The sequence below is a fragment of the Enhydra lutris genome, unplaced genomic scaffold, assembly GCF_002288905.1.
Source record: "Enhydra lutris kenyoni isolate GAN:26980312 unplaced genomic scaffold, ASM228890v2 scaffoldscaffold54, whole genome shotgun sequence".
NCBI lineage: Eukaryota > Metazoa > Chordata > Mammalia > Carnivora > Mustelidae > Enhydra > Enhydra lutris.
In genome coordinates this window covers 439,139-455,808 of record NW_019154138.1, presented here as the reverse complement: position 1 = coordinate 455,808, position 16,670 = coordinate 439,139, and the positions used below count along the sequence as shown (strand labels likewise).

Sequence of the window (16,670 nt, the reverse complement as noted above, 5' to 3'; positions counted from 1 at the left end):
TGTCTCTAGCAGCTAGACTGGGACAATGTGAGAATAAAACAAGAAGGCGTTAAGTTTGAATGAAAGCACCAGAAAGGAGGTGTACACAAAACTCAACTTACTTAGGAGTATGCTATGGGAATGTGCATCATCGTCCCTCCCAGAAATCACACAGTGCTTCCAGCTTAAATGATCAAGAAATTTGTTCACTGCAATCATGGAACTGTGCCCTACTGGAACCCCTTCATGGTTCCCCACTTCACATCAAAACCCCCACTTTGCACCAGAAAGTCCTGAGCCCAGCCCCCAAACTCCAACCCACCTTTTCTGTCTCATTCATCCCCTGTAACCTCCTGCCATAGCTCTACTCTTAAAACAGCACCAACCCCTGACCCAAATGCCAGAACTTCCCAACCTTCCATCCTTGCTCACAGCTCCCACCTGGAATGCTCTCACATTTTTCTCTGCCTGCTAAAAAATCCCACCAGTCCTTAAAAAAAAGTGGTGGGGGAGAGGCTCAGGTCCACAGAATAGGTGTGCAGTCAGCTTCCTGAAGACAAAGACAGGACACCTTTCTGTCCTAATCATCCTTGTACTTCATGGAGCCCACACCCAAGCTGCTATTTAGCAAAAGGTGGAGAGAATCCCTGGAGCCTTTACCAGCTCTGAAACCAGAGGAATTAGCTTAAGTGATAAGCCCACAACAATTTAATCTCAGCTTTGCTTGAACAGGGAAAACTGTTGTCTCAAGGACAGGCAACTCCAGTCGGCCAGTCACAAAGAGCAGAGTGGCAAAACTCGTGTTTTCTGTCTCTGGCCCACCTCACACCTCGGGCCAGGAAAGCACAGAAGCCGAGCCAGCCTTCTGTGAGCCAAACCTTAAACTTAGCCGTGAAAGGAGTCAGATGGAGACACTGGACTCTGACTAGTTCAGCTCACTATTTTCAGTCAGGAGAACTGGGCATCCCACCACTGCTTCCTCCCATACATTCATGGGACACTAAGTGATCAACTCGCCCCAGAGTCACCCAGTTCTAGAGCCTCTGAGAGCACAAGATCAAGGAACCCTCCCCCACCCGCATTCTGGGTTAGAACTATCTTAAGCAAGCAGCTGTTTCATCAGATCTTAGAAATCTTAGCAGTGTGTGCTTTTTTTTTTTACACTGCCTCTCTTGACTCGGCCTCCTGAATTCCACTCAGGTTAGAACTGGTATCTTACAGAGGTATCTCTTAAAAACACCCAGTCACCCTGGTTGTAGGAAATCACTCCTGGGCATGCAGTCACTTTTACATGCAACTACAAACGAAAGCCAAGATCGCAGTCAGCCACCCACCAAGACAAAGAAAGTCCAGGGCCATCCTACCAAGGCTCCAAAGGCTCAAGACTTTGACTACCCACTGGGGAGGAATGTATCCCCAGAGACCAAAATGTGTGGCCAATCAAGGTTTCAGTGAGGCAGGAATCCTTCAGGACCCTCCTCCACACCTCCACTCTTGTCATGGAATCCTTCCTGGCAGAACGACCAAAAAGGTCTCAGAAAGAAAAAAAGCTTTGGGAACAAATCTAAGTCTTAGAGCCTTCCTCCCTCTCCTCCTACCTAACATGCCATCCTTCCCAACACTCCCATCCAGCACCCCCTTACACCATTCCTCCATTTTATTTTCTCCAAAGCACTTATTCACTATCTGAAATTCTGTCTCTTTCTTTACTGGTTGTTGTTAACCTCCCCCCACGGACCTTGGTTCCGCCGCGGGTAGGACAGCCACATAACGTGCTGTGCCTGGCACTACCGGTCGCTCAATTATAATTGATGGATTCAATTCAACAAGTGAACCGTATCTGAGGGCCCTACTTTGTGCCAGGTGCCGGGCGGGCACCAGTGGGTGAAGGGATAGGAGGAGGGCATTCTTGTTTTAGCCAACCTTGGCTGAACGAAGGAGCTGGCCACCGGGGTGAGAGGAAGCCCCAGCGGGTGGACCCCAGCCTCGAACAACTACTCTCCCTCTCCCCAACCCCTGACAGTTTCGGCGACCCTAGCCTCCCTGGGCCCTTCCGCCCCGCGGCCCCAGGCGCCCGCGCTCACCCGCTGCAGCTCGAGCTCGATCTCGCCGGCCTTGAGCACGATGGGTCCCCGCACCGCATACTCCACAGCCTTCACCTGCGGGTTCATGGACTCAAGAGTAAGGATGCGCTCGCGCCGGCTCCGCTCGGGCCGCACCTTGAGCACAGCCGAGGCCTCGGCGGCCGCGCTGCTCTGACTACGGCTCCACGGGCCCGGGGTCCGGGGGCAGCAGCCCCGCCGGACCAGTGCCGCTGCCCGCTGCATCGCGCGCCCGCCCAGGAGAACCTTGACACTAAAAGAAAAAGAACAAATATGTCGCGCACAGTCCAAGGCGGGCACCAGTGCCCCAACCCCCAAGCCCAGCCAAAGGGCCCTTTCAGCGAGCGGAGCCACCTTGGCTCCGGGGCCGGGTGCCCATCCCCCGGCGACTCGAACCCTTCACCGCGCTACCGCAGAACCAAAGCAGTTTTGCAAAAGCTGCGCCCAATGCACGAATGAAACGTGCCTGCTGCCGCCGCCTAGCCAACCCTAGCTGCGCCCAGCTACCGCGCGCGCTTGAAACCGGCCGGGGGCTTCGGCGCCAGCAGCCGCATTTCAGCACCCAGAGCCCGCACCGCCCGGCCCCCTGCGGTCGCACACCCACAGCCGGCGGGTCCGCCCCGGGCCTTCCCACTGGCTCCTGGGCCTTGTAGTTCCCCAGTCCGCTTCCAGAGCCGATGTGGAAAGTAGTTGAACTACAAGTCCCATAGTGCTCCGCGCTGGCCAGATAGGGGGCCGGGCCGGAGGCGGGAACGGTCTTCAGACTCTGCCGGGGGCTGGGCGGGCTCTTTGTCCCCGGCTCTGGGGCTGGGGAGCTGGGCGGGGGTTTGGGCCAGGGAATGTTCTTTCAGCCTCCTACGAATTTGAGCTTTTTTGCAGTGTGTCTGGAAGCGCATCCCTCCCTCAACGACCCCTCCCCCTCTCCACCCACTACCGAGCACCTGCGAGGAGACGGCTGAGAGATGGTGCAGTCCTCGCCCGGGGTTTCATCATCCAGGGCCCGAAGGTGGCAGTGGCCACTCAACGGGAGCTGGTAGGAAGTGGAGCTTAGGAGTTTGGGACCGGACTGCCACTCTTTACCCCTCTGAACGTCAGCTTCCTTGTCAGCAAAGCGGAGATCTGACCCTAGCCTCTAAGGGTGGTTGTGAGAATTAAAGGATCAGCACTAGGCAGGTTCCAGATGGTCAGCCTTTTCCTGACTCCCTACCTTCATTACCTCTTTATTTCTTGCAAGCATCTGAAATTATCTTATTTAGATACCTCTTACCGGCTTATGGTCCACCTCCTGCATTCACCACGTTAGCTCCAGAAGAGTAGTGTTTCCTCTTCATCCTATTCATAGCACCTTTAAGGGTTCCCGGCAGATAGGTAGGCACTAGTAAATATTTGTCGAAGAATTTTTTTTGACAAAGGTATTACTAGGCAAAGTCACCTTGGCTCCCCCAGAGTGAGTGCAGGGCAAGAGTCGGAATGGAAAACACCAGTCTGAGACACCAAAATCCAGAGAGCCAGGGAGAAATCACTTTCCCTTTCTGGGCCTCAGATGTCTATCTGCAAAGTAAATTGGGTTAAGTGCCCCCAAGTTCCCTTCCCCTCTTGGAAATTCTGTGTCTAGGTGTTTTCTTGCAGAAAAGCAGTCCAAAGCTCCCTCACCCCAACAAACACACACACTCAGTATTAGATTTGTGAAAGTAGGGGGCAGGAGACACTTTAAACATAGCAGTGGGGGTGCCTGGGTGGCTCAGTGGGTTAAGCCTCTGCCTTAGGCTCAGGTCATGATCCCCAGGGTCCTGGAATAGAGCCTGCATGGCATCGGGCTGTCTGCGCAGCAGGGAGCCTGCTTCCCCCTCTCTCTGTGCCTGCCTCCCTGCCTACTTGTGATCTCTCTCTCTCTGTCAAATACATAAATAAAAAATCTTAAACACACACACACACAGCAGTGCAGGGGAAAAGGTACTAGAAAATCTGGGTTTGAATGTAGATACATATAATCACTTACCTCTTGGCTGACTTTGAACATGTTACTTAGCATTTGTAAGCCCAGTTTCCCCATCTGTAAAATGGTGTAACACACTTAACCTCTTGGGACTGTGAGGATAGTTCAGTGAGGTAACTCTGAAAAGGCCAAGAGTTTGGAACCTACTGCTATGAGTCTCTCTTACTCATCCTTGTCAAGAGATTGCCATATACTTGGATTAGATAAATTGATTACCAATAAAGGGGAAAAGCGGATTGAGGGAGCAGCAGACACGAAAATCTCTGAATATTCCTATATTAATAAACTGGCTTGCCCACCAAAGACAGTTATTTGGGCTTCTTATCAATGGTTCCACCCCCAGCACTTCTGTTGATACTGTCTGCTTCCCCGCCTCTGTCCCAGTGGCTAGGTATCCAGTCTCCAGGCAAAGATACCCTCCGGGAGTTTGACTTCTCTAAGGACACCACTGCCTTCAACGTCATGTTCTCACCTGCTCTGCCCAGTTGTGGAGAAACGCACCCACACACCTCTATCTCTAAAACACATTTAACCTTGACCCACATAAAATGTAAACACAGTCCCTCACTGTTCACCCACGGGTTGGTGCAATTCCTGTAGTCTCCACCCCAGATCAAAAGGGGCAGGGGAGTTGGGAGGGTGGGTGGGCATACAGAGGTGAGGACAAATCCAATTGCAAAACTGGGGAAAACAATGAGTAGCACACAGTCCACCTACGTGGGCTCACACGTCATCATTGTAGAAAACAAGTTAATGTCCAAATTATGTCCTTAGCTAACCTGTGATGACTGCATGAGAAGAGAGCTCTCCTTCTTTCCTGTGAACCACACTACTACAATTTACAAAGCACTTTCATACTTATCACTGCATTTGAACCTGATAGACATCAATGAAGTGAAAAAGGCAGGCATTATCCCCATCTTGCAGATGAAGCTCAGAGAGATTAAGTGACTTATTCAGGTGGCAGTCAAGTGCAGAGCCTGAACTGTGATTTCTAACCCAGCGCTTCAGTCCATACATGCAGGGACCAGGCTTGTGTAGCTCTGTGGGTTTGGAAATTTGCACTGCCACTGTAATGCTCTGAGCCCTAGAAAAGCTCTTGGGTGGTAGTTGTGATGATGATGGTGGTAATAGAGTGAACTGTGGCTTAATTTTGCCCTCTACAGGGGTGCCTGGTGGCTCTGTCAGTTAAGTAGTTGCCTTCAACTTGGGTCATGATCCTAGAGTCCTGGGATGGAGCCCCACATCGGGCTCCCTGCTGGGTGGGAAGCCTGCTTCCCCCTCTCCCACTCCCTCTGCTTGTGTTCCCTCTCTTGCTATGTTTCTCTCTGTCAAATAAATAAAATCTTAAAAAAAAAAATTGCCCCCTACACCAGATTGGCGTGGAGCAGGAGCAGCTTCTAAATATTAAAGAGAAAACCTCATTGAAACAGTCATGAAAGTTCTCTCTGTGAGTGGGACGAGAGCTCCAAATACACAGCAAATCCCTGACGATCCACAGTTGGAAGAGTCATTTGTTTGCAAGACATGGTACAGCTCGCCATTCCTTAACAGGGTTTTACTGAGCACCTCCCATGTGCCAGGTGCTGACCTGAGCTCTGGGACTATAGTGAGTCACACAGATGGTCCTTGCCTACACAGACATACAATTTCTTAGGAAAGGTGGACATCCATAGATAAGCACACACACAAGCATGTGATTGCAAACTGTGATAACAGGTCGGGAGAGAAAGGACAGTTTTATGAGTACTTACAGTCCGTAAGTCTGAGCGAAGGTTTCCCAAAGTAGCCTACGACCTGCCCAGAGAAGCCTGGCAGGATGATAAGGGGTAGCAGTACTGATAGGTGTGGTAGACACGGGGATGTGCCCTCACCCATCAAGGGAAAACTTGCCTGGAAAAAAATCGGAGAGAATTTACCTTCAACTAAGGGGTGTGGTCGGTAGCCTGCCTCCACCTGCCAGTGCCATCAGGGTCTGCCTCACTTGCACAGAACTGGCCTGAGGTTGCCGTCGCACCCTGGCAGGAGAAGCCTGGGTTCAGTGACTGAGCGAGACTCAGCAAGTGCTGGGGCGGTATTTGCTGCAAGGCTTCCCAGGAGGTTGGCTGAGGCTTTGGCAGGCCTGCTTCATGGTTTTTCTTTCTCTGCCCAATGCTGCTGCCTCCCACTTCCTCCTACAGAAGCAGATTCCTAATATCCATCTTGCACCTCACACTCCATCTCAGTGTCAGTGATGAGGCACCCATGTCCCAGGCCAGGGACTGCTGAGAAGCTCCGAGAAGGCTACGGTGACTGCAGGGCAAACTATGAGGGAGAGGAGCAGGGCTGGAAGAAAAGGGTCAGAGGTGAGTGGTTTGGGACAGGCAGCCTAAGGTCCTAAATGTAAGCATTTCAGTTTTCATCCTAAGAATCATTAGAAGCCTTTGGAAGGCTTAAAGTAAGGGAGTCACATGATCATATTCCTGTTTGAAATTCTGCTGCATGAGGATGGATTGGAGAGGGGCAGTTGAGGTTGCAGGAGGATGGACTATGGCACCAACAATGTCCAGGGTTGGCCTGGACTAGGGAATGGTGAGAAACAGACAGGCTCTCTGGCATCCCCAGAATCTAGTATATTACCTGTCACACAAAATTCCCAGTAAATTTTTGCTGAATGAATGAATGAATGAGTGAATGAGTAAATGAAATAGACTCTGTAGGGTCTGTGCTCTCAAGGTGGCTGCAGTCCACCTCTCAAAAATGCGAGGGTCTTCCTGGAAGAACAGATGGGCATTATGGGGCTACAAGGAGGGACTGATGACCTTCCAGAATGTCAAATCATGCTCAGGCTGGGTGCTTGGGTGACTTAAAGGTAGTTCTTAATCTCTCGCTCCCAAGGACATTTGGGGAGCTCGGTGGAAGTTAGTGGAAGTTGTCAATAAACAAATGTCTTGACCCACGACAATGATTCTATTGTCCCAGGAGCCCCTGAGTGTTTGCCTAAAATGCAGATTCCAGACTTTTTGGTTTTGAAACTCTAGGGGCGGGTTTTTCCAGGAATTTTCCTATATTGGGATTTTTAATTAAAAAAAAAAATTTTTTTTCTGGAGAGAGAGAGCATGAGCAGGGGGAGGGGCAGAGGGAGAGAGAGAATCTTAGTCAGGCTCCACACAGCCCAGAGCCAGTCATGGGGTTCCATCTCGTCACCCTGAGATCGTGACCTGAGCCAAAATCAAGAGTCCAGCACTTAACTGACTAAGCCAGCCAGGCACCCCTCCTATAATCAGGATTTTCATGTACCAAAGTTTGAGAACCACAGGTACAATGCAAGGGGGAAAAGCATAGATCAGAGTTCTGAATTCTGGTTCCAAAGCTGTCACTAATCTGTTGCGTGACCTTGAGCCAGCGCTGTCCTCTTCTCTGGCCTTAGCCTCCTCATCTGCAGAACTACCTGCATTTCTACCTGATTTCTGGGTTACTGGCTCTAGCTTGAAGACATTCCAGCCTCCCCTTCCAGCCCAGCTGATTCCCTCAGTCACAGATGCAAACCTCTGCTCACTGAGCCTCAGTTTCCTTACCTGTCAGTGAGGTGATGACAGTGTCTTCCTCAGAGGGTTGCTGAGAGAATTAAAATTATATATTTAAATATATATACTTACATATTTAGGTATAAATATGTACTTATATTAACAGTTTTAAAACAAGCTCTGGCCTGTTTTATTAAAGAAAAATTTTGCACGATTTACTTTTTATCGGTCTGTTCCGACAAGCTTCTAATGATATTAGAATCACCTGAGGGTGCCTGGGTGGCTCAGTGGGTTAAGCCTTTGCCTTCGGCTTGGGTCATGGTCTCAGGGTCCTGGGATGAAGCCCCGCACGGGGCTCTCTGCTCAGCAGGGAGCCTGCTTCCCTCCCACCCCCCCGCCCCGCCTGCTTCCCTACCTACTTGTGCTCTCTCTATGTCAGATAAATAAATAAATCTTTAAAAAAAACAAAGAAGAATTACCTGGATCAATGATAGGCAGAGCGCATACTCTGTGGTATTTCCCACATGCTGTGCCCAATTCAATATTATTGCCACTGTAGTGATGGACACCAGTTTTGGCCAACATGGTACAGTATGCTATTTCAGTTCCTTAAGACCAGAGAGTTGTTGGCGAGGATGACCAATTTTGCTTTACCATGTCTGATCATCACAGTTTGCTTGTACCCCAGCATGTACTTTTCACTTTTCTTAATGAGTTGGATCCTCTAGCAACTTTTTCATCTTCTTTGTGGCCACCACCTTCTTGCCATAGGTGTTGGATGGCCCCAACTGAGAGCAGTCTAAGATGGCCTGAGGCTAGAAGGACTAAAATGATCCCTCTTTCTTCCTTCTTCCCTCCCCTCTTCTCCCCCTTCCTCTCTCCCTCACTTCTACCCCTCTGTCTCCTTCCTTCCTTCCTCTCTCCCATCCTTCCTTCCTCCCTTCCTTCTTTCCTTCCTCTCTTCTTTTTTTCTGTCTTTCTATCTCTCTTTCTCTTTCTTTCTTCTCTATCCCCGACATGGGACTTGAATTCACAACCCCAAGATCAAGAATTGCATGCTCTACAGACTGAGCCAGCCAGGTGCCCCTAAAATGATATTTTTAAAGTTTCTTTTCCTTTTGAATATTAGGGTAGATTAGAAAGTCTGGAAAAATAAGCACTCTATTATTAATGGGCTTATTGGTGACTAATCTTTCCTTATGCTTAATGTATTATCAATGTTTTAAAAAATAAAAATAAGTTTAAAAGAAAAACAAACATAGAATTACTACATTCTGGGTAAACTGTATACACGAAGGACTTGAAGGCAGGGACTTGAACAGATAGTGTACGCCTGTGTTCATAGAAGCGTTATTCACAATTGCCAAAAGGTGGAAACAACCCAACTGTCCCTTGACAGATGAACGGGTAAACAAAATGTAATGGAATGTTATTCAATCTTTGAAAGGAAGGTAATTCTGGGGTGCCTGGGTGGCTCAGTGGGTTAAGCCTCTGCCTTCAGCGCAGGTCGTGATCTCAGGGTCCTGGGATTGAGCCCCACATCAGGCTCTCTGCTTGGCAGGGAGCCTGCTTTCTCTACCCACCCTTGCCTCTCTGCCTGCTTGTGATCTCTGTCTGTCAAATAAATAAATAAAATCTTTTAAAAAAATCTTTTAAAAATAAAAATAAAAGGAAGGAAATTCTGACACATGCTGCAACATAAATGAAACCTAAAGACATTATGCTAAGTAGAAAGGACAAAGGCACATTATGCAGGACAATACTGTGATTCCGCTTCTATAAAGGGTACCCAGAATAGGCAAATTTACAGAAACAGAAATTAAATTACTAAAGACTGGGGGAAAGGTGGAATGGAAGTTGTTGTTTAAGGGGTATAGAGTTTCAGTTTGAGATGATGAAAATGTTCTGGAAATGGACAGTGGTGAAGGCTACAGAAAAATGTAAATGTACTCAATGCCTCTGAACTATGCACTTAAAAAGGCTCAAAATAGCAATTGTATATAATGTATATTTTACCATAATAAAAAACAATCACAAGGATTTCCTTTATGTTGCAACAAAATTTAAAAAGGGAAACAATGGAAATCTTAGCGTGCTTATGGCCTTGTTTCAGAGATGGGTACTGAGCATTTCTGGGAGGCATTTGCTCAGGCAGGCTTCTCCATCTCTCTGCCACATACCAGACAGCGCCCTTCCTTGCCCTCCATGATTCCCTTTCTTTCTTTTTTTTTTTTTTTTTAAAGATTTTATTTATTTATTTGACAGAGAGAGGTCACAAGCAGGCAGAGAGAAAGGAGGAAGCAGGCTCCCTGCTGAGCAGAGAGCCCGATGCGGGGCTCGATCCCAGGACCCTGAGATCATGACCTGAGCCGAAGGCAGCAGCTTAACCCACTGAGCCACCCAGGAACCCCAATGATTCCCTTTCTAAATGAAGTCCTCATTCAAAAAAAAAAAAAAAAAAGGCTTGAGATTTTAGGATAAAATTAGGGGGGATTTGGTTGAGATCCCATCTGCTCTGAGTCAATTTGAGGCAAATTATTGCCTCCATAACATGCAAATATTAGTTGAGTTGAACTAATAGAACTCACCTATCAGTAAAGCTTTCAAAATGACCTGCAAAGTGGGTTAAAGATACACTGGTAAAGATACAAAGCCAAGCTAGACAAGGCAACTAGCATGTTCAAAGTAAGTGTAATTTACAGAGCTCAGGAGAGAATAAAGACACTTCATAAAAGCAGTTCTTAGAGTTCAGCATTGCATTGATACCATTTCAAAGCAGAGTCAGCATGTTGTGGTCTTAGCAACCGACTCAAAGAAATCCAGGAGGTATGGGAGCTTGAGGAGAGGAAAGGGTAGGGGACGGAAGGAGAAGGAGCCATTGTGTAAGCTTCAGGAGCAAACCCAGCCTCCTTCATTCTCAGTGTTTGTTGTTCCACATTCCTTGATTGCTTGCTTCCTGATCCTGCCAGGATGTGAACTCTTGGACTTGACTTCTTCAGTCATGGGGAAAGATTTCAGAAACAGTCCAAGTGACCAACATAAAGAATTCTTAGCAGCAAATTCAGTGACTTTTTAGCCATTCAGGGCCTTAAAGCACAGACAAAATATGAAGCAATGGCTCAAATCAACATTTCCAGCTGGTTCCCTCTCCAACTTTTCCCAGATATTTTTCATGAAGCCACAGAATCTTTCACCTAGAGAGGCTTGCAAAATAGTCTCAGGACCTAGGAAATTAAGAGAAAAAATTATTTATGCAAGGCCTTATGATAAGGGAACAGAAGGCAAGCTGAGGACAAAGCAGAAGCTGATACCCCCCTCCCCCATGGAATATATGTGACATTCCTCAGGCACTCCTGGCTGCCCTAAAGAAAAACTAATAGTTAACTTGTAGAGATCACAATCCTGCAAGACCTGAGTCTGCCTCAGTTTACAAACGTCCTACTGAGGGCACCTAGGTAGCTCAGTGGGTTAAAGCCTCTGCCTTCAGCTCGGGTCATGATCCCAGGGTCATGGGATAGAGCCCCACATCTGGCTCTCTGCGCAGCAGGGAGCCTGCTCCCCTCACCCCCGCCCGGCCTGTCTGCCTACTTGTAATCTCTGTCAAACAAAACAAAACAAAACAAAACAAAGCAAAACAAAGTCCCAGTGATTTACATGGAAGAAGCTTTCTTATCAATAGCCTAACTTCTAGAGACCCATAACTCGGTTCCTGAAGCCCTAACATCATCCTCCCTTCCATAGAATTGAGGGAGGCTGAAGCAGAAGGAAATGTAAATAAAGTTGAATTTCTTCTAGGTTTAAAGCTCATTGTGGGGCGCCTGGGTGGCTCAGTGGGTTAAAGCCTCTGCCTTCGGCTCAGGTCATGATCCCAGGGTCCCGGGATCGAGCCCCACATCGGGCTCTCTGCTCAGTAGGGAGCCTGCTTCCCCCCCCACCCTGCCTGCCTCTCTGCCTACTTGTGATCTCTGTCCGTCAAATAAATAAATAAGATCTTCAAAAAAAATAGAAAATTAAAAAAAAAAAAGCTCATTGACAAGGACGTGTGATAGCAGGAATGTAACATTCCTCCAGGAAGCTCCCAACTATCTTATTGTTAATGCCTTACTAAAAGGAAAAACAATCTTAACTTGATAAATAGCAAAGCTTCCGGGATCCTGTGTGTCTTTTTTAAAACATGAAAGTTCTTTCAAAACCTCTGTTTTGGGGCACCTGGGTGGCTCAGTGGGTTAAGTCTCTGCCTTTGGCTTGGGTTGTGATCTCAGGGTTCTGGGATGGAGCCCTGCATTGGGCTCTCTGCTCAGCAGGGAGCCTACTTCCCCCTCTCTCTGCCTGCCTCTCTGCCTACTTGTGATCTCTGTCTGTCAAATAAATAAAATCTTTTTAAAAAACAAAAACAAAAAAAGCTCTGTTTTTCCTTACCTCCCCTAACCCCACAGTATATAATCAGCCACCCCTCAAAACCCCAGAGCATCAGCTCTTTCTGCCCAAGGGTCCTATCCCTGTGCTTTAATAAAGCACCATTTTGCACCAAAGACATCTCAAGAATTCTTTCTCGGTGGTCGGTTCTGGACTGAACCCCACTGAACCTCACCTATATTCCAAAACTACATCACTTATTCTTTGTAGTTCTCATTTATTCTTTTAGCTTTTAAAATTCTAGTTCTTGTTCATTCTTCAGACCCCTCTGTGTTTTAAGAAAGGAAATGAGTTTCTTATTTTATGCCTGGGGTGACAGACAGAGATACTTACCTACAACATTATCTGTGATTTTGGATTAGCACCAGGGTGTCCTGGTACAAAGCCTTCTTTATTAATAAAAATATTTTAAAAATTATAGCCAATATTTACTAAGCATTTTTAATGTGTCGGGCACTGGGCTAAGCACTTTACTGTATCATCTCGTAGGGATGACATACTTGTCACTGTGCTCATTACATGGATAGGAATACTGATGTTCAGAGAGATTGGGCTACTTGTGAAGATCCCACAGCTAATAAGTGGCAGAGCTGAATTTGAACTTAGGACCTAAAAGGTTAAAAGCGCAGTCCCACAAAAGTGCCCCCACTTTGACACTAGTCACAGTAGAGTCCCCAAGCTACCTGCACTTCTGCCGAGACAACTACAAACTCAAGGGTCCCACGACACCTCACTCAGGCTCAGTAATTCTCTAGAATGACTCACAGAACTCAGGAAAGCACTATTCTTATGATTACAATTTCATTATAAAGAATACAACTCAGGGGCGCCTGGGGGACTCAGTCCTTTAAGCGTCTGCCTTTGGCTCAGGTCATGATCCCAGGGTCCTATATCGGGCTCCCTGCTCAGCAAAGAGTCTGCTTATGTTCCCTCTCCATCAAATAAAATCCTAAAGAGAGAGAGAGAGAGAGAGAGAGAAAAGAATACAACCCAGGAGCAGCTAAATGGATAAATGGAAGAGATGCATAAGGCACGCTGTGAGGGATGGGAGGCAATGGCACAAAGTTTCCATGCCTTCTCTGGGCGAGCCACCTTCCCAGCAAATCGGTATTGTCCCCCACCCATAAGATCTCCAAGCCTACTTGTTTTTATCAAGGCTTCTTTGCATGGGCTTGCTGCTTAATATCATTGACCATTGAACTCAATCTCTATACTCTTTCAGTTCCCTGGAGTTTGCCAGGTGGGGCTGAAAGTTCCAACCCTCTAGGCAACTCCCTTGAAACCAGCAAGGGCTCACTTTGAGCCACCTTGTTCGCATGAACTCAGATAAGGTTAAAAGGGTTTCATTATGAATAACTAAAGACACTCCTAACATTCAGGATATTCCTAAGGTTTTGAAGCTCTGTGCAGGGAACTTTGAGAGCAAAGACCAAATACATTTCATTTTATTCTTTTATTTTACTTTTTTTCATCATGGCAAATGTCCCTTTAAACCTCATAACCTATTTCACCCACACCCCCTCCCCTTTGGTGACCATCAGTTTGTTCTCTATAGTTGTTTCTTGGTTTGTCTCTCTCTTTTTTTTTTTCCTTTGCTCATTTGTTTTGTTTCTGAATTCCACACATAAGTGAAATCATGTGGTATTTGTCTTTCTCTGACTGGCATTTAGCATTATACTTTCTAGCTCCATCCATGTCATTGCAAATGACAAGACTTCATTTTTTATGGCTGAATAATATTCCAGTAGAGAGATACACCACATCTTCTTTATCCATTCATCTATCAATGGACACTTGGGCTGCTTCCATAGTTTGGCTATTGTAAATAATGTTGCAATAAACATAGGGGCAAATGCATCCCTTTGAATTAGTATTTTTGTATTTGGGGGTAAATACCTGGAAGTTCTTTTGTTGGGAGTATAAGGTAGTTTTTTTTTTTTAAAGATTTTATTTATTTATGACAGAGAGAGATAGTGAGAGAGGGAATATAGCATGGGGGAGCTGGAGAGGAAGAAGCAGTCTCCCTGCTGAGCAGGGAGCCAATCTGGGGCTCCATCCCAGGACACTGGGATCATGACCGGAGCCAAAGCAGATGCTTAAAATGACTGAGCCACCCAGGAGCCCCTTGTATAGGGTAGTTCTATTTTTAACTTTTTGAGGAGCTTTCATACCAATTTCCAGTCGCTGCACTACTTTACATTCCCACCAACAAGAGGGTTCCTTTCCTTCTCCACGTTGTCAGCAACAAACACATTGTTTCTTGTGTTTTTTATTTTAGCCATTCTGTCAGATGTGATGTGACCTATCATTGTAGTTCTGGTTTGCACTTCCCTGATGATGTGTGATGTTTGAGCATCTTTTTTTTTTTAAAGACTTTATTTATTTATTTGTCAGAAAGATTAAAGAGTATAGGCAGGCAGAGTGGCAGGCAGAGGCAGAGGGAGAAGCAGGCTCCCCAAGGAGCAAGGAGCTTGATGTGGGACTCGATCCCAGGACGCCGGGATCATGACCCCAGCCGAAGGCAGCTGCTTAACTGACTGAGCCACCCAGGCATCCCGAGCATCTTTTCATGTGTCTATTCCCTATCTATATGTCTTCTTTGGAGAAATGTCTGTTTATGTCTTCTGCCCAATTTTAAATTGGATTTTTTTGGAGGGGATATTGAGTTGTATCAGTTCTTTATAAATTCTGGATGTAACCCTTTATCAGGTATATTATTTGCAAATATGTTCTCCCATTTTGTATGTTGCCTTTTGATTTTGTTGATTGCTTCCTTTAGGAGTGTTTATTCTAGGTCTTTTTTAAAAAGATTTTATTTGTTTATTTGACAGACAGAGACCGCAAGTAGGCAGAGAGGCAGGCAGAGAGAAATAGTAGGGGGGAGCAGGCTCCCTGCTGAGCAGAGAGCCCGATGTGGGGCTCCATCCCAGGACCCTGGGATCATGACCTGAGCCCAAGGCAGAGGCTTTAACCCACTGAGCCACCCAAGCGCCCACAATTCTGAGGAAGATTCCTTGAGTTTCATCATGTCAAGAACAGGTTGTTTGTTTCTGTGCCCTTTATATTCAGCTGGATACAAAATCTTTGGCTCACATTTTCTTTCCTAGATATCTTAAATCTGTAACTCTATTTTTTTCCAGCATAAAGAATTGCTGTTGAAAGTCTAATGAAAATCTAATTTTCTTTCCATTATAATTCACTTGGATTTTTGGCCTAGTTACAGAAAGGACCAATTTTATTCGTTTTCTTTAAAGTTTAGAGTATATCTTAGTATTTGTCTTTCTGGGTCAATATTTTCAGTTTTAAGGTGTGCCTTTTCAAAATGTAGTTTCAAATATTTATTTTTTATTTTTTTAGGGGGGTTGAAGGGGCAAAGGGAGAGGGAGAGAGAGAATCTTAGATACCACACCCAGCGTGGAGCCAGAGATGGGCTGGATCCCATGACCCTGAGATCATAACCTGAGCAGAGATCCAGACTTGGATGGACACTTAACCAACTGAACCACCCAGGTGCCTTGTTTCAAATCTTTATTTTGGAAAGTTTTCTTGAATTATATTTTTAGTGTTTGTCATGTTCCACTGGTTTTGTTTTCATTTGCAATTACTCCTAATATAACATGTTATATCTTATTTACATGGCTTCAATATGTATCACTTTTTTTTTTAAGGTTTTATTTATTTGACACAGAGATAGAGAATACAAACAGGCAGAGCAGCAGGCAGAGGGAGAGGGAGAAGCAGGCTCTCCACTGATCAGGGAGCCTGATGTAGGGCTCGATCCCAGGAGCCTGGGACCATGACCCAAGCCAAAGGCAGCCACTTAACTGAATTAACCCCCAGGCCCCCCAATATGTATCAATTTCTTTCAAATTATTTTTCTTTCTTTATTCTGAATTTAAAAGCCTTTCTTTTTTCACCTTCTATTTCTCAAAAGGCAATATCTGTAATATCTATTCATTCTTGTTTTTTTTCTAGTTTAGCTTTATTTCTGAAATAAATTATTTATTCTTAATTTTCCCTAAGTTTTGTCACTTAATTGCAATATTTTTCCAGTTCTAATTCATGTTAATCTTTGATATCTTGTATCTTTTGAGATATCTTTTAGCTAGTTTTAAAATACTAGTTTATACTTTTCATCAGTTTTGTGGAAGACAACTTGGTCACTTAGCTTTATGAATCCACTTTGCTCTAACTGCTCCAGTCTCTTCAGATCTTATCAGAGACCCCTTGTACTCATCTAGTATTGGAGCAGGCAAACCGGTTGTCTATCACTTCAACTGCTTTGCTCCAATCAGTCCACTCTGCCTTCCATGAGTACAATTTTGCTTGCCCATCAGTTGCCTTGTTTCTTCCCTCAGCTTTCTCCTGTATAAACGTGAATATAATGCAGATCTCATAGTGGTGGTGCTGGTTGTGCTCACTCTCTCGTATTTTTGAATTTTGTGGGGACACCCTACCATCTGACCTTGTTGTTGATGTTGTCTATAGTTGTTTTTGGTTTTACTATCTAGTTATTCTGTCTGCTTTTTTTTTTTTTTTCAAGATGGGGAGAAGATTCAGGGAGATTAAAAAACTATGCCACTGCTGTCTCTTTCCAGAATTGTCATGGGGTAAAAAAGAGCCAGGAGAGCTCTGGAATCAATTTATTATATTCTCATCAAGACCATGCGT

The 16,670-nt window shown here is 45.8% G+C and overlaps 1 protein-coding gene across 1 annotated transcript in view; it reads right to left on the bottom strand.

The window, feature by feature from the left end:
• LOC111157355 (glutamic--pyruvic transaminase 2) overlaps positions 1-2,370 on the bottom strand; it is a 32,248-nt gene extending 29,878 nt beyond the window's left edge. Inside the window, exon 1 of the mRNA XM_022518697.1 lies at positions 2,064-2,370. Within this exon, the coding sequence (XP_022374405.1) occupies positions 2,064-2,306 (243 nt within the window). The 5' untranslated portion in view covers positions 2,307-2,370. The remainder of the gene's footprint in view (positions 1-2,063) is intronic.
• Between the last annotated feature and the right edge of the window lie 14,300 nt (positions 2,371-16,670).